The sequence below is a fragment of the Doryrhamphus excisus genome, chromosome 10 (genome assembly GCF_030265055.1).
Source record: "Doryrhamphus excisus isolate RoL2022-K1 chromosome 10, RoL_Dexc_1.0, whole genome shotgun sequence".
Classification (NCBI taxonomy): Eukaryota; Metazoa; Chordata; class Actinopteri; order Syngnathiformes; family Syngnathidae; genus Doryrhamphus; species Doryrhamphus excisus.
Window position 1 is genome coordinate 7,015,767 of NC_080475.1, and position 17,833 is coordinate 7,033,599.

The window sequence follows — 17,833 nt, forward strand, 5'->3', positions numbered from 1 at the left end:
AAAAATAGTATTACTTTAATTCACTTGGTCAATAAAATGTACAAAAAATAGTATAATGACTAAAACGTACATGTTTAAGGTATCACTATTTAGTAGTGTGGTAACTGTGTTTTTCTTTTTGTTGAAACGCTATTATATATATATATGAAATTAAATAAATGAATGGGAATCCTAAAGTCACTATGCAAGCACATTATTATGCAAATAATTGAAGATGGAGCATTGAAATGGAAATTCACATTTTGTCGTTTTTATTTCTCACCCCCTTTTTCTTTACATTACCCCTTGAAAACAATTCTTAAAACAATACAGGTTTTTAACCCGTTAACACTTAGACTAAACAAACGGACTATTTGGACCTTGACTGCATGATGGACTGTTATTGGTAGAAAATAAATCATCAAACTAATAAATACAGCAAAATAAATAAGTTATTTACCCATGAGAAGCTGTTTTCAAAGTTCCATGCTAAGTTACACTGACTGCCTTGAAAAGAATGACAACACAGCTAACATAATACAAAAAAAATAAATAAAAGAACCCATACAGGACAAACTTTCATACAGACCGGCATATATTGACAGGTAAAATTAAACAAAATACTATTTTTTGAGCAATTAAGACATCTGGGAAAATATTTTGCTTTATTTGTCATGAAGATCTTACAGAATGTATGTCCAAAAATCTAAGAAATACATAAATAAATCAATCTAAAAGTGACAGCTTCTAAGAACTAAAAAGTAGGGTGCCGAGTCCAACACATACATGATCCAAAACCCAAAACACATAAAACAAAATCAACGCTGCAGATCCAAACAAATGCAAGAGAGAAATGCTGCACATGTCAAACAAACAAAGCCCCAAAAAGAGCTGCATGACGGGAATGCTGGGAGTTCACGGAAACAAAAAGGAAGTCTGTCAGGTTACCCAGAACCCCCCACCAGGCTGATGGGGGTGCTAGACCTGATGTGTTTCTGGTCTTGGATCATTTCTGTGATGTGTTTGGACGTCGTCGGCCAGCGTCAAAAGTAGAAAGAAACGAGTTGCTTCGCTTTTCATGCAGTCTAATGGGAACCAATCAGAAAGTAAAATATATTCTCATTCATCCACGTCGTTGAAGCCATCACGACCGGATTCTTCCGGTTGTTTTTCTTGGAAAACGTTTTGCCTCTCATGCCAGCCGGCTTCATCAGTTCATGCCCAAAGACCAGATAGGACAGCTCCAGTTGTGAAGGGATGGTGGGCGTTTATCCTCGACCTTAAGAGGAGTAAAACTATGGATCAGTTCATGCTCAAGGACCAGATAGGACAGCTCTAGTCTGGGGGATGGGTCGGATCCTCTACCTTAACTTTGTTTCTAGCTTAGAGGATAAAAACTTTGGATCCTAACGCTCAGACTAGAGATGTCCTATCTAGTCCTTGATCCTCTACCTCAATGTGTCTCTCCCTTAGAGAACAAAAACTTTGGATCCCGATCCCGCAGCATCACCAGAGACTTGAGCCGTCCTATCTAGTCTTTGAGAGCATGAAGCGATGAAGCCTGCCGGGATGCCAGGTGAAACGTCTTCCCGGATTGTGAGAATGTGAAAGCAAAGAGCGCTAAAATGCTGTCACTGATGGCGATTTGTACAAATGTTGACGTCTGGTGACAAGAACCACCAACTGCCGTGAAAAGGCGTCGACCAGGAGAAGCCTACGTGTGATTTCAAAAGAAAGAACAACAGAAGTAGCCCCCCCACATGTCTGGGGGGGGGGCATACAAGAGAAAGCAGAAGGGAGCACGCTGGCGTCCAGCAAGACTCCCGCTGCATAGCTAGTCCAAACAATGTCCACGTACCTCCTGGTTGTCCTCAAAGATGCTAGAATAAACTCTGTAAACAGTGTAGCTGGTCTAACCTGGACCGGGTCCAGGTGGGTTTTCTTCCTCTTTCACCGTCCAATAGAAAAATAGCCTCTGGGTGAACGGCTGGTTGTTGCTGGGGTCCATTGAAAGTCTCAGAGGGTTCATCTCTAAAAGATTCACGCCAAGTGGGGGTCCTTGGCGGGGCTCACGGTGAAGCGCGATGACGTCACTAAGTTGGTCCCGCCTCCGGGTGCTCTCGCTTTGACCGAGGAATCCTCTTTGCGTTTGGAATCTTTGCTTTTGGACGCTGGGAGGGGAGAGAAAGGTGTCATATGAAAGAGATGAACATTTGATCAACTAGCTACACCACCATAGTAACACCACATGATGGCGCTGTGGCACATGGCAGCTAGGGTGACAGCACAGCTTTTAGCTCTTTGACCGTGATTAAACCCCAAAGGGTGACCCAAATGGACTTGAATTTTCTCACACAGCTTGATAAAAATAACTTTAAGTACATCTCCCTCAGTGGGTTGCCTTTAAATGTATCGTTGCCTCATGATTGACATGATTCCACATGAAATATGGAGTGTACGAGTACCGTCGTCCCTCGTTTATCGGCGTTAATTGGTTCCAGTCTCTACCACAAGGAGTAAAGTAGGATTCAACATGAATAGACAGAAAATAATTCGTCGTCGGGGCATAAAAGATCTGTTTATGACTTTCTAGATATGTTATTTTCCATTATTAGAGCCCTGTAGACATGACATAACACCCCTATAGTCACCTTTACACTTCTATTATTCTTTGTTTACACCACATTGCGCAACACTAATGCATCACTGCAAGGATACATACATAACATGTACGTAGCTAGCTGCCAAGCTAAACTTCAGACTATAAACAAACTTCTTATGACAGCAAGTGGAAGACTATTAACAGGCCACGTCTTGCCGCATAAAAATACCCTTCAGAATAAAAGCACAAGATGAAGACGTCTGACCCAAGAGTTGAGAATCACAGATGTAGAGTCATGTGAAAAAAGAGGCCACCCTGAAAGCGGGTGATAAGAAGCAAAATGATTCCAATGCATGATGGCGGCTGGTTAAAAATAACCTCTCGTGAAAGCATCTCATTTGGTTCTGGTTCCGTTCTTGGTTTCAGCGCTCCGAGTACTCCGAGGATCCTGGGAAACAAGACATGCGGGGGAGCAGAACGCACAGCTTGGGCTCGCAGTGTTGAACACACGGGTTTGAGACCGCCCCCCCACTCGGTTCAACATGTCACAGCGCCGAGGCGGGTAATTATAGGGCAGGGGTAGGGAACCTATGGCTCGGGGGCCATTTTTTTTAAGTGACATTTTAAAGTGAACCATCACAGTGGTGAAAATAACAATGACAATATAAAAGCTATGGATCATAATCCATCCATATTTCTGTTATAAATGTGGATTAAATGTAAACGTTTCAATGTGTTTATGCTGAGTGCTAATGGCCAGGGTTCAATTCCAAGGGGCCCCTAAATAGATAGATAATTACTAATACGATGAGTAATCATGAATAAACTCTTGGACTGATGATCACGTCCACACGGCGGACATGTTTGTTTTGTGTGAATGAGCGTGGAAGGAGGACGCCAGGCTCACCATGAAAATCCAACTTGGTGTTTTTGACGGACACTGCAGCCTGACTGGCGGGCGCTGGAGCGCTCAGTTCCTTGGTTGGAGTTTCCTGTGGCAGTAAAAAAAGACAGAAGCCATGATGATATTAGAGATGAGCGCCTGTGAGTCCAGTACGGAAGGTTTCCGCCATACCTGATCAAACAGATAAATGGTGACATCATCAAAAAAGGACACGTTCCTCCCTCTGTCCCGCCCCCGGTCCAGCGGTTCCTTGGGTGACTTGAGGAGGCTCCTCAGGCCCACGCGTTTGTCCACGTCCGTCTCTGTGACAACGATGACTCTCCGGGAACTCTCGTCCTCCGCCTCGTCTTCCTCTTCGTCTTCGGGATCGCTTCCCGGGAGCAAACCTCTCCGTCTTCCGATCCGGCTCCCGATGGCGCCGTCCTTGCCGGCGGAGGCGACGGGGAGAGCCAGGGCGAGCGGCGGGAGGGCCAGAGACAGACGAGCGACTTTAGCTGCCAGAGAGAAAGACCAGTTGAAAGACCAGGTGGAGACCAGGTGTTGGACCGAGGGAAGTCCAGACAAAGACCAAGCGTACCTTTGATTGCCTGGTGCGCCGTCGTCTGCGGCGTCGTCGTCACCTCGGGTTGTTCGATCGCAGCGAGCGGCTCCGGTTTAGCTTCCTCACACTCCGCCTTGGACACGCCTTCCTGCGGCGTTTGGCTGAAACCATGGTAACAATGACTTTTGGATGAAGATGTTAGCTTCACCACCATCTGATTGTCATACCTTCCATCCTGGTTTTGTTGCTCCTCAGCATCTGCCTGGCAGCAGTCCTCAGCGGCCTCCTCCCCCCAGGGCCGCAGCGTGACGCTGTCCTTAACCGTGGCCCCCCAAAGCACGTTGGTCTTCACATTTTCACTCAGGGAGAACTGCAGCCGTTCCTGGCACACCTGACGTGGCAGAACAAGATGAAGAACAAAGATGAAGGGAGGTCCTTCAGGAGAACATTGATTTTTTCCTGACCTGCATCTTCAGGCCGTTCTTGGTGGTCGTCTTGGAAAGGCAATCCTGGTCCTTGGGCTCTGGCGTCTGTCCGGGTGGGCACGGTGCATCATTCCCATCCTCTTCGTCTGAGGAAGGGCTTCCTTCTTCTCCCAAATCTGCCCCCAAGTTACATATCTCCTCTCCACATTTGCCGTCTTTTTGATCAGGGGTTTTCTTCAGGGACTCCAAAAGCTCCAGGTTCTCCAGGAAAATGTCGCCCAGGGTTTCGCCCTCGTCCCCGGATATACGGCACAGTTGTTCCAATTTTTCAAAATCCTCCAAGGCCTCCTCGTCCAGATCTTTCCACTCGGAAATGAGTAACTCTGGCAGGCTATGGACCGGCGTCGGTGTTTGGTCGGCATCATCCAGACCTCCTGTGTCGGAGGTGAGGTTGCTCTCGCCGTCTACCGTTATATGCGTCATGGGCATCACGTCCGCTTCCAGACCGCTGGTACCAAACTCCTCAGCCTCGGAAACAGATGGTGGAGGACTAGGAAAAGAGTCATCTAAACTCTCCAGTTTGTCATCCTGCACGTCCAGGTCTATGCTCGGAGGAGGACTGGGGAAATCCACCGAGCTGAAGTTGTCCACTGGTGAGTCCTCTTCTTCCTTTTCCATGCTCACGCTTTCGTCCGTGTGGCGCTCTGCACCGCACGGACTCATTTCAGCCTCGCTAGGTAAGTCAGAGTCCAGGTTTTCCTGGTCTGGGTTCTCCTCAGATGGTGGCAGGTCCTCCTCCTGAGGCCAGATGTTAAAATTTTGATTCTCCTCCGACCCTGTCACGCACGACCAAGGGTGCTTCTTGACTTTGTCAAAAACCTCTGGATCTGGGATTTCCATATTCTCCACTTCAGTCGCTGGAATTTCCATTTCTGCATCAACTCTGTCACTTTCGAGAAGGTTCTCCACATTCTCCACCTGCTGGATGTTCACCCCATCCGGCTGAGTGTTTTCCTTCGCCGACAGACTTCCATTCAGTCGCTGCTTTTCGTTCTTCCATGGTTCCTCACAGCTCTCCAACGCAGCAGGGTGAGGTTCACTTCCGGCAAATTCATCATTTCCCTCAGCTTCCCAAATCTCCTGACCGGCACCGAGATGCTCTCCTGCCTCCCAAACTTGGTTGCGGAACCCAGAGTCTGCTCCATCATCCTGGCACCTCTTTTCCGGAGAGGCCCACTGGTCGTTTTCGCCCGACCACAAGTGTGAGTCACTTGATTGCGATGGATGACCGGTCCTTTGGTCTTCTTTCTCCTCCACCCCACCCCCACCGGATCCTGTCGGAGGTGACCCCTGACAGAGGTCAGAGGTCACTCCGTCCAAGCATTGCAGGTGATTGCCGTCTGTGTTGTGCATCTCCAGCTCAGGCACCTTAAAACTTCTCTCAGCACCTTCCTCAATCCGGGAGGCAAACCGTAAACTGACTTGATCGTCTACGGAATTCCCTATGCTGGAATTCCCTACGTTGGAATTCCCTACGCTGGAATCTACAAATGACGGGGTTTCCTTGTTGGTGGGATCGACCCACAGTTCAGACGATTTGGAGTCTGTGTTGCTTCCGGGAGATTCTAGAGAAGAGTGGTTTTCCATGTGCATATATTCCTTGCTGTAGGGTCTTCCCGATGCGGATAGCGTCATGTCCAGGTATTTGCAGTCTGTGACATGAGAAACGATGTCATCTGCGTAGTGGCGGTCTTTTGCATCGCCATGGCGATGTGGCAGGCTCTTTGGAGGCTCATCCTCCAGTTTGGAAAACAATGTATCGATAAAGTCAACACGGTCTTTGGTTTGAGGACCATCAAACTGTTGGGAGGATTTCTGACCATTCAGAAAAATGCCAGAATCGTCCCGCTTCCCTGGCTGGAATCCTTTGCTCGGAACGTGTGTGGCATCGGAAGTATTTTCCAATGATGTCCTCTTCTCAGACGTCTCTATGCGGTTTTCCAACGTCCGCTTGTGTTCCACCTCAGCCTCTTCTTCTGTTTCGGTTTTTTCCTCAATCCCAGTCAGCGTTCCCCTGTCCCCCCCTCGTCCGCTGCTCGGCCTGGACCCGCCAAGTCCATCCGTGTTTCTCCTGCTCATGCCATCCCCTTCCCAGTCACTGTCTGAGAAATAAGCCGAGTCCCGGTGCGGCGTTTCGTTTCCCAGAGCTCGCCAGCCAGCGCCCCCCCCTCCAGTCCAGGAGTCGCTCGGGGTGAGGCAGTCTGCGGAGCTGGACGTGGTCGGTGACAGGACAGAGTCGGTGGGGGTGACCAGGGAAACGTCAGCGGATGCATCCCAGTCCGGAGTTGTCGGAGTGGCGGTAGCTTCTTCTTGGACGCTCTCATTGTGTTGGGATGAAAGCTTCCTTTCCGGCTCAGTCTTGGGAACGCCGCCGCCTTTTGAGAGATCTGAATCAGCTGCTCCTCGATCGGTGTTGTCCTTACCCTCGTCATCCCTCTCTAGCCCGTTCTGGATTAGGGAAGTCTTTGGACTATTCATGATGAGTGACACATCAAGATCTCTGGCTTGGTCTTCTCCTCTCGCAGGTAAAGCAGGTCCATCAAAGGACTCGTCGTCCTTCTGACATGACGTAAGCGTTTCGTTGTGTAGTAAACCGTTCTTGGGCATGATTTCCGCAAAGACGTAGTCCCCGGACCGGCAATGGTCCGCATTACTTCCTTGGTTCTCCTGTTTAATGGCTGATCCTATATGGAGGACTGGGATCTCGGGTCTGGTAGAAACTTTGATCTCACTCTTTTTAGCCCGCTTGGTCACCTGGGCATAGATGGCTTCCGTTTGCGGCTCGTCCTTTCCTCTGCCGGATGAGCGCATGGAACTCTCCGACTGGAACTGGATGGTCTGGGCGGTGTTTGGGTCCATGCATATGGACTCATATTCGGGTGAGAGGAGGGTAGGAGATGATTCTCCTTCTTTCCTGCCTGCGGGTGGATGTTGCCTCGATATGATTTCAGTCAGAAAGGTCTCTGCCGATTGGATCTCCTTCAGGAACTCTTCCCTGGTCATTTCCGTTCTCTGTTGATCCGTCTCAGTCTGTTGTGGTTCACACTCTGCCTTCCCTCTGGTGGTCTCGGAGAGGAGCGAGTGTGACCTTCTGATACCCGTGGAGTGAGGGTCTTCCGCATCGGTGGATTTGGGAAGGTCTGGATCACAGATGTACGGCCGCGACCTTGACCCTGAAGGGTAAAGGTATTTCACGGGATCACTTCCCGAACCTCCATTCAGATCCGTGTCCGTATCGATCTCGGTCAGAAAGAGATCCCCCTGGAATGATTCCTCAGCAGCCGTGAAGTCCTTCTCCATCCCTGTGCTGTAGTTCTCGGCCCCCCATGACTGCCCCGCCGAGCCTAGCTCTGTGATCAGGGACTGGGAGCGCCGCATCCCTTTGTTGAGCAACACAAAGTCTTTGGATCTCTCTCCGTCTCCTTTCTTGGCCTTCTCCCATGGAATGTCGGAATTGCCCTCGCGCGCCTCGGCCACGGTAGATATTTCGGTTAGGAACAGGTGCATGGGGGACTTCTTGGCGGCGGCCACGCGTTCCGCCTGAAGTTGTGCATCTTCCTTCCAAATGGCCGGCAGGATGGTGTCGAGGCGTGACTGCGTTCTCTTCATTCCCCTGGAGAAGAGGCCTGCGGCGGCCGGATCCGCATCCTTGGACAGGCTGGAATAAGTGACGCTAGTGCTTTGTTTCTCGGGCGACATGAAGGGGGAATCGTCCTCGTCCGAGTAGGTGGGACTGGACGAGGACTGCCCGTCCGTCCGGGGCTGAGACCGAGGTATATTGCGATAGATGGGCCGCAAGGGGTTTTCTCTGCGAACGGGTGAGTCAAAGTCTTTCCCACGGGCGTCCTTGGAGCTGTGGGTTCCGTGTCTGGCGCCGAGGTCACAGGATAGCGGGTCTCTCTTGGATCTGCTGCTGTATCTGGAGTAAGAGTCCGAGTTGTAGCTCGGGCAGGTTCTTTGTTTGGCGTGGGGAGGGAGAGGCGGCGGGTACATTTGAGGGGCGGGGTAAACGGGGTGACTGGATGGGGGCAGAGACGGGGACAGGGACGGAGACGGAGGTAAAGTCTGTCGAGAGCGATGGAGCCCCAAGTGACCGTAGCTCGAAGGTGGGCAGCTGTTCATCTGAAGGGGATCGGTCTGGATTTTACCACTCATGTTGTAGTGGGGAAGTCCTCTGTAGCCAAGGGGGGGTGCCGGCAGCGGGCGCGAGTGAAGGTGGTTGGCCGAGGACATGGACATGGAGCGGGGCTTGGGAGGAAGGACCGGAGCTTGAGAACTCGCGGGTGGTTTCTTGTCAGAGTTCTTCTCCTCTTGGTCGTCCTCCCCTAAATTGATGACAGAGAAGTCGGTCACTCTGCTGGAAGCGTCCCTGAATTCGGCCACGCCCGTATTGGGCACCTGGAGTTTAACCTCGCTCGATCGCACCATCTGGATGCCTTTCCCACCTGCGCACCTGTCCGAGGAACAATAGGGTACTCGCTCTTTTCCCAGCATGCCGCTCCGGATTTCCACAAGCTCCATGTCTCCGGGGCAGATGGAGTCAGACCTGCAAGACTGGCTCTTCCCTTTCAGAGTCGGGGACTTGTCCTGGGGAGTGTGCTCCTCTAATCGGATGTAGTACTCGCTGGCGAGGGAGGGGCTCCGTGCGCTGATGACCGGGACCACGGTGGGCGTGTCCAAGGACTGCCTGTGGTTGTTGTTGTTGGCGGTCGGGATGGGTTGAGCGGGGGCGAGGGGCTTGTAGCCACGCCTGGCGTGGGCCTTCTCCCAGAAATACTCAAAGTTCAGACCCTTGCTGGTTTCAGTCACGGTCAGGATGTCGTCCAGTTCGGACGATGAATGCGTGCCCCGGGTGCCCACGGGGTCCAGCAAGGGGTAGGAACAGTGCCGGTCCTCTCGCTCCCTTTGCCGCTCGTGCGCTGCGGCCTGGAAGGCGGGTGGGCGGAGCAAGTCCCAGCGTCTTTCAAAGGACTCGTCGCTCTCGCCCCTTCTCCCTCGGGCCTCTTCGTACTCCTCGTCGTCTTCATCCTCGCTCCCCCTCGACGTTCCCCGCTCGGCGGCCAGCAGGGAGGAGAGGAGGAGGAATACCTCTGCGACTGACGGGCGCTGAGATGGAGGTAGCCAGCAGGACTGCATGATCTCATACCTGAGGACAGGAAGAGAGTCCTGAGTCAGGTCCTCTCAAAAGATGAAAAGTGCATCGGCATGTCGGTGCTCGCCCACTGACCAGTAATCCGCGTGGGAGAGTTTGAGTCTCGGCTGGGCCAGAGTGATCTGTCGCTCCCTGATGACAAACGTCAGGACCTCTTCGTCACTCAGGTGTCGGTGGGGCTGAGAGCCGAACTCAAAGAGCTCCCATATGACCACACCCAGAGACCTGGGGGCGGGACATCAAGGACATAACTTATTCCAGCCGTCCATCTCATCATTATATTAGATATTAGGATATTCATTCATTCATTTTCTACCGCTTTTCCTCACGAGGGTCGCGGGGGGTGCTGGAGCCTATCCCAGCTGTCTTCAGGCGTAAGGCGGGGTACACCCTAGACCGGTCGCCAGCCAATCACAGGGCACATATAGACAAACAACCATTCACACTCACATTCATACCTATGGACAATTTGGAGTGGCCAATTAACCTAGCATGTTTTTGGAATGTGGGAGGAAACCGGAGTACCCGGAGAAAACCCACGCATGCACGGGGAGAACATGCAAACTCCACACAGAGATGCCCGAGGGTGGAATTGAACCCTGGTCTCCTAGCTGTGAGGTCTGTGCGCTAACCCCTAGACCACCGTGCCGCCCCGATATTAGGATATATTATCATTTATTTATGTTATCACTTTGTGAATGTAAAACTATAATTATTGTCTATAAAATGTGTTTTATGTTGACATTTTTGGGTGTCTGAAAGGGATGAATTATGGGATTTATGGCAACATTTGATTTGGTTAGAGCCCGTTTTGGTTAGAGTTGGACCTTCTGGAATATATTAACGATGTTAACCAAGGCACCGCTGTAGCGACATCCTGGTGTTGTTTGTATGTGTTATACATGTTCCCAGATGGCCTCCAACATGACCTCCTTATCTGGTACCAGTAGCTAAGGTGGCTAAGTATAGCACTGACCGCACACCAAACAGACTAAAATTGGATCTCAGCAGGAAAAAATAATGGCTGACTGTCGAGGGAAAGGATGTGGTGGCGTAAATATGGAGGGCCTCCTCTCGGAGTGATGCCGTTCAGCGTTTAGATGTTGAACATGTAGAAGAGTCCATGTCGAAACCTACCACACGTTGCTGGTCTTGGTTTGGTCCGTTACAATCAGAGCTCCTCGGTACTCTTCCAGGAGCTCTGGGGCGATCCAGCGCAGGGGAATCCATAACTTGTCCGGGGTTAGGTAATAGTCCTCCTGCACACACAGTCATGGACTAGATCAGGGGTGGGCAAACTACGGCCCGGGGGCCACATCCGGCCCGCCAAGTCTTTCAATATGGCCCGCCTGTTTTTTCCAAAGTATTTCATTGAAACTCAACACATAACCTGGCATTGTGGCTTGTGCCAACTTTTTGATGGTTGAGGTAGCTGCTTTATCAATTTCGATATTTGATGTGGTCAGTTGTTTACAAAATACTCCTGGAAAAAGGAGCACAAGCACAATAATAGTAATAATAATAATAATAATAATAATAATGTTGTCAATAATGATAATAATACTACTATTATATTAATATTGTTGTTAATAATATTAATATAATAATGGTAGTAATATTATTATTATTAACAAAATAATAATAATAATAATATAATAACATTACTATAACTAATAATAATAATAATAATTCTAATAAAATAACAATAATAATAATACATTTATAACACACTTTACATCAAATAAATGATTTCAAAGTGCACATATAGCAGATTGCATGACACTTTTACATGTAAAATATGTGTAAAAATATAGGTGTAAAAATGGACTGTTACGTGTAAAATACTACATAATACATAATCGTCAATTTTGTTAAATTAATGCGGCCCGCGAGTCAAAAAGTTTGCCCACCCCTGGACTAGATTACTAGATTGGTAGATTACCAAACAAATCCACGTGTCAAGTTATTGCCGTTTTACGGAGCCCCCAAAGGGACACGGGGGGGGAAAAGAAAATCCTAATTATAAGGTCCATGTATCCCACACACAGTTTCAAGGTGGAGAATTTAGCTAAATATCCAAATGGGTACCCGTAAAAAACATACCCGTGCCTACCTTATATTGGTTGTGTGAGAGTCCGTAGTCGCCTATCCTCACGGTGAGGTCGGAGGTCAGCAGGCAGTTTCTTAGAGCCAGATCGCTGCAGACGACACAAGACAGATGGAGCGTTGCGTCTTGGATCTCGTATTGAGCAGATTTCGCAGAGGTCCCACCTGTGGATGTAGTTGTTGTCGTGAAGGTGCAGCAGGCCTGACGTGATCTCAAAGGCCATTCGCTGCAGCGTCAACAGATCCCGGGTCGGGAGGTCGGGGGTCATTCCATCGGACTTGCGTTGGGCTCGCAGGTACCTTTTGAGATCACCCTGTGGGCGCCAGAGTGGAGGAACACAGTCACCACTGCCTTTGAGCAAAGCATTATGGGAAAACTCCACTTCAGTGGAGGACAAGCGGCATAGAAAATGATGGATGGATGGAGCCGCAATGCTGCATCTATCCACCAGAGCTCGAAGCACAGAGGGAGGCTGACGTCATTGCAGCGTCCCGACAGGCACCATTGACTGTGTTGCTCAGATGCAATGTATTGTGGCAGAACCTTCAAATAGTCTACTCAAAAAGTGTATATTTCTTAGGTATACCTGAGTGTTAAGTTGCTGTATGATGACTTTAGTGCTTTTTGCAAGACACCGTGAGCCATACTACTTTCAATGATTAGTAGTACTTCTGAAGTAAAATAGGTGGCACAAGATTAGAACTCAGCCATAAAGTAGCTGCTCCTCAAATTTGAAGTAAAAAGTAGTGGCTAATATGAAGGAAATGGTGGTAAGTAAAGTACTTCCTGCTTACCAGCTGACAGAATTCCATCACCAGGAGAAAAGGGATGTTTTCACTGCACTGGCCCAAACACTGAAGGACGTTGGGATGTTTCAGGCTCCTGCTTGAAGACAAGAATCAGACGTGGTGTGTTTGCGTGACAAAAAAATTAAATTAGCATGCAACATTAGCATGTTAGCATGCTAACATAATTATACAAATATTTTAACATTTTCAGAAGTAGGCACTTATATAAACACTATTATGCTATGTTTAACCACGCTAATATTAGCATATTATATACCGAGTGTGTATAATGAGTACGTTTGGAGGGTCTCACCTGTAGGGCTCCGACTCGGCCAAGAACTTCCTCTGCTCCAGCGGGCTGGCGCCGACACGCAACTCCTTCACCACCACCTGCGAGGAGCTGCAGTCGCATAAGACCTCGGCCAGGATCACCTTCAAAGGGGACGGAGGCAAGGAAAGGCCATCGTTGGGAAGTGAAAATAGCAGAGCGGAACGTGCTTCCACGTGAGGGAACGCCATCTTACTTTTCCAAACCAGCCATTTCCAATCTCCTGCAGGTAGTTCAAGGTGTGCCTTTTGAAGCACACAGACTTGGGGTCTGCAAAAGCACAAGCCGTCAAACTCTTTGGCGTGCGACCACTGAAGCCTGAGCAGCGAGCGAGCACAAGGGCAATTACCTCCTCCATCCCGTAGGGCGGCGCAGTTGTGCCTCTCTCTGACGGGCAGGGTGTAGACCTCAGGGAGGGAGGGGCACGATGACAGGCTGTCCTCCTGGATTGGACTGGACCCCCCAGAACACTCCTCCCCATCGGCATTGTCAAACTCCTACAAATCATGACGCAGTATATGTGTACTACTACTGTACTGTAGTGTATATGTACAGTATATATAGGATAGTATTTTTCAAGTAATAAGACCACAAGTTTACTATACTTTTTTATGTAAAAAAAGAACATTTGAGATGACTATGACATCTAAATGTTTTGGATATGCGTGTCAAATATTTGGTGATACAGTACATTTTGCAGTACTATATTTTTGGGGACTTTTGGGACTATTAAATGTTCAATATACTGCATCGTCCTGAAATATGCAGGATTGAACACATTGTGGATTTTTCCCGAGATGAAGAATTCAATGTTTTAACTTGTGTGATTTTTTTTTAGCACTTTTGTCATGTGATTGAACTGAAATGATAAATCACTGTTATGATTTGTCAAATCATTCTTGACTTATTTGATACATTTATTGAAAATATTTGGACATCTCATATCCAAGAAGATGAGCTCGTCGCCACTAAAGAAGGTCAGAGGAAGGTCAGACTCACATTGAAGCCCACCCCCCCTCTCTTGCAGCACAGGCAGGTGAGGAGCAGCAGGACGAAGGAGACGAGCCCCGAGCACGAGATGAGGATGACGACGTACGGCGGCGGCGACAGGGAGGCGGTCCTGCTCTGGGAAACTGAAAGGAAGACACACCAGGAAGGGAGAGGGGGGGGGCGGGGTTAGACCAGACTGAAGGCTACACGGCCGGGGTTGAGCCGTTGGAGCGGCAGGCTGGGTTCAACCCAGGATGCACGGCTTGCATCAAGGGGTTGTGGGTAAGCGGGAAAAGTCCAAGGTTGGAAAAAACCAAGAATTGAGAATTGAAGTTTGAAAGAATAGCGGCTGGTCATTCCGGTGTGAGGAGAAAAGCATGGAGGAGAGGGAACTATCAGCATTCCACTCAGGAAACACAGAAAGTTAAGAAGCGGGGGCACGGGGGGGGGAGCTAATTGGGGGAAAGGTTGTCAAAGAATGACGAGTTTAAGCAATCATGTACAGTATATAGACAGAGAGGGGGGGGTGAGGGACAGTTGGACATGTGTACCTCATAGTGGTCGATTGTGGGGAGGGAACCATCTGTAGAAAAGAAAAGGGGGCAAAGGGGGGCACGCTGGTTAAATACCCTCCAAGTAACTAGCATAGCTTTCATTTAGCCGCCAAAAATAACAAAACGCAATAGCGGCTCACCTAATAGCTAGCCTTTGCTCAGTACGATACAGCCGATTCTGGTATCGATGGGTCACCATCCAGCAAAAATCACGATTGGCTTTTTGCCCCCAAAGGCCTCCAGGGCCCAAGAACGTTTATGTTATTTACGTATAACGCCACGTTTGAAACATGACACTAGCATCGATCCTTGGCTATGGATACTGTTGCTATGGGGACGGGCCAGCCCACAGTACATGCCCACATCGTCTATCTTCTTCAATGTCATTTTCACACACTAATACAAAACATTGTAGGACCCACAGTTCCCTAAAAATACAAAAGTAGTTGAGTATCTGGTTGAGTAGTCGTGTAGTTTTCACCCCCCAACTAGTAAGCATGATTACGGGAAAAAAAAAGACAGCAGGGATTTCCAAGACACTTGGGGGGTTGGTGGCATATGAGCATGAAATCACCTTCCCCATCCCATCCAATCTATCACCTAAATGCTCAGTGGAAAAAAAAAAGTGATTGCATAACCTGAGTCATATTGTGGGCAAGTGAATTTCTTCCTTCAGGGGAGGAGAACATTTGTTGCACAGTTTGAACATCAAGCAAAAATCCATGCATACAAATCTACTGCTGCTGCAAGGAAGGAGAAATGACATGACAAAGCGCTACCGGGTCATTCCCTGGAAAAAAACGCCTTCAATTAACGTTTTTTTTTGCTTAGTTATTGAATGACTTTCAAGAATTCGGGATAAGCTACACCAATCTCGTAAAAGTGCTTCCTTATTTTTGTCACTTAAATGTACAAATATCACATGGTGTCAGAAGTGGGATTGTCTCCTTATTTATGTCAATATATGTACAAACATCACATGGTGTCAGAAGTGGGATGATCTCCTTATTTATGTCATATGTACAAATATCACATGGTGTCAGAAGTGGGATGATCTCCTTATTTATGTCATTATATGTACAAACATCACATGGTGTCAGAAGTGGGATGATCTTATTTATGTCATTATATGTACAAACATCACATGGTGTCAGAAGTGGGATGATCTCCTTATTTATGTCATTATATGTACAAACATCACATGGTGTCAGAAGTGGGATGATCTCCTTATTTATGTCATTATATGTACAAACATCACATGGTGTCAGAAGTGGGATTGTCTCCTTATTTATGTCATTATATGTACAAATATTAGCTGGTGTCAGAAGTGGGATGATCTTATTTATGTCATTATATGTACAAACATCACATGGTGTCAGAAGTGGGATGCACCTCCTTATTTATGTCATTATATGTACAAACATCACATGGTGTCAGAAGTGGGATGATCTCCTTATTTATGTCATTATATGTACAAACATCACATGGTGTCAGAAGTGGGATGATCTCCTTATTTATGTCATTATATGTACAAACATCACATGGTGTCAGAAGTGGGATGCGCCTCCTTATTTTTGTCGCATGAAGGTACAAACATTGCACGATGTCTGAAGCGGGATTTCCCCTCCCATGTTTTTGTTACATGGTGTCAGACAAGGGATTCACCTCCTTATTTTGGTCAAGTAAAGATAGGGACACCTCAATTTGTGTCAAAAAAAAAGACAATTTTATGACAAGCTACATGAGCGCTCCTGAGTGACTGTACTGCTAACAAAGCAACAAAACAGCCGCAATGCATTCTGGGACATGAAGTACCAGCGTTGCATGCATTAAACAGCACTAGTCCACCCCCCTTTTAATCATAATGGTAGCAGCCGTCATGTTCTTCATCATCCTTGAAGCAGGAAGTAGCCTGCCAGCTAGCAAACAAGCGCAACTATGCCATTGGCTAATTATTGTGTTCATAGTTGGACCTTGGCGGAGGTCTAAGTTTAAGACGTTGAAGACTTTAGCACGGTACTTGGTGCTGAGATCTCAATGAAAAACAATGGCTGGCTGCATAAAGAACACAGGCAGGTTAGGGCATTGCAATTCCAAAATGATGGCTATGAAGCTCAAAACTCATTTTCTGTGAGGTCTATGATGTCCAATCATACTAAATATTTACACATACACCGGCAAGGTCATGATAGTATCAACACTGCATGCATAAATTCCAAAGTCATATTTAAAAATGCATGACACACATCCAAAAATAGTCAAAGCAAGGCTAAGGGTGCCTTGAAGAGGGATGCTCCTGTATGTCCTATTATTATTATTATTATTATTATTATATTGGTCATTGTAGCAATCAGTCACCATAAACAAGAGCCGTCTCCATCTATTGTTTGTGTGCAGAGCCCAGACGTAGACGTACACTGCATAGAAATGGAAGCTAAAGCAGCACCAGGCCTTTTTTCATCAGCACAAAGACTTATTACACAGATCCTGCAAAGGGGGGAGGTTGGGGGGTATAAGGTATAGATGTATAAAAATAGAAGCTTTCCCCCCCCCATGCCTTCTATGCAAGGCCCCAACATTGCCACAACACCCCCCCAACCCCCCGATTCATTTGGATTTTGATGACTGCATGCATGCACCACACTCCTGCAGCCATCACCATTCCCATTATGTCACACTTGATAATAAAGCATCATAAAGACCCCCCCCCCCCCCCCTTCCTCCAGCATCACTGACAGATATTCAATACCCCCGCCCCCCCTCCTCCTGAATCTTCCATCCTCCACATCTCCACATTCTCTCCCCCGCCTCGGCTCACCTTCCCTCTGCGGGGCTCCGAGCGCTCTGTCCGGGCTGATGTACGACATGACCCCTGCCAGAGCCACCATCACCCAGCAGTGTGGCCGCATCGTCGCATCAACAACAACAACAGCATCGGTGTCCTCCTGTCTCCGGTCCTCCCCGCCGTTTCCGTCCTCCTTTCCTCTCCCTCGTCTTCCTTCGCTGGAATAAAAGAGCCTTCCTCGTTGCGCGCCTCCTCCTCCTCCTCCACCTCCTCCTCCTCTAATCCGCAATTAAACACGGTGGTCGAGACGCGCTATTGTGCATCCTCAGGCTGCTCATACATGACTGCTCAGCGAGAAACATCCAACCAGCATCACCCGCCGACCCCCCCTCCGTGCTCCCCCCTCCCCTCCGGAAATATTCTCCGTCGGATGACGTCACACTCGCACGGCGCGCATTGTCATGGTCAGACGGCTCAATAACAAGGTGACAAAGTGTGTCGTATGCTAATTGGGCATATGGGGTGCTGACAGGGATTTTGGACGTTATCAATATAATAACTATAATAATAGCTATTATAGAATAACTGGAAGGGTTGGAGATGGACTAACAGGAAGTT

At 48.3% G+C, this 17,833-nt stretch overlaps 1 protein-coding gene across 2 annotated transcripts; it reads right to left on the reverse strand.

Annotated features, from left to right (window-relative positions):
- Nucleotides 1–228: 228 nt before the first annotated feature.
- On the reverse strand, nucleotides 229–17,499 carry lmtk3 (lemur tyrosine kinase 3). Of its 2 annotated transcripts, none has more exons than XM_058084245.1 (16): nucleotides 17,249–17,499; nucleotides 13,886–14,019; nucleotides 13,236–13,383; nucleotides 13,083–13,156; nucleotides 12,872–12,990; nucleotides 12,565–12,652; nucleotides 11,935–12,083; nucleotides 11,777–11,861; nucleotides 10,801–10,922; nucleotides 9,739–9,888; nucleotides 4,491–9,657; nucleotides 4,254–4,417; nucleotides 4,063–4,187; nucleotides 3,657–3,979; nucleotides 3,489–3,573; nucleotides 229–2,150 (listed from the first exon to the last, which is right to left on the reverse strand). In XM_058084245.1, exons 1-16 carry the CDS (start codon nucleotides 17,337–17,339, stop codon nucleotides 2,020–2,022), a joined length of 7,155 nt encoding a protein of 2,384 aa, XP_057940228.1. In that variant the 5' UTR covers nucleotides 17,340–17,499; the 3' UTR covers nucleotides 229–2,019. The 2 variants fall into 2 exon arrangements, with proteins under 2 accessions (XP_057940228.1, XP_057940229.1); XM_058084246.1 differs by lacking the exon at nucleotides 13,886–14,019 and adding an exon at nucleotides 14,428–14,459.
- Between the last annotated feature and the right edge of the window lie 334 nt (nucleotides 17,500–17,833).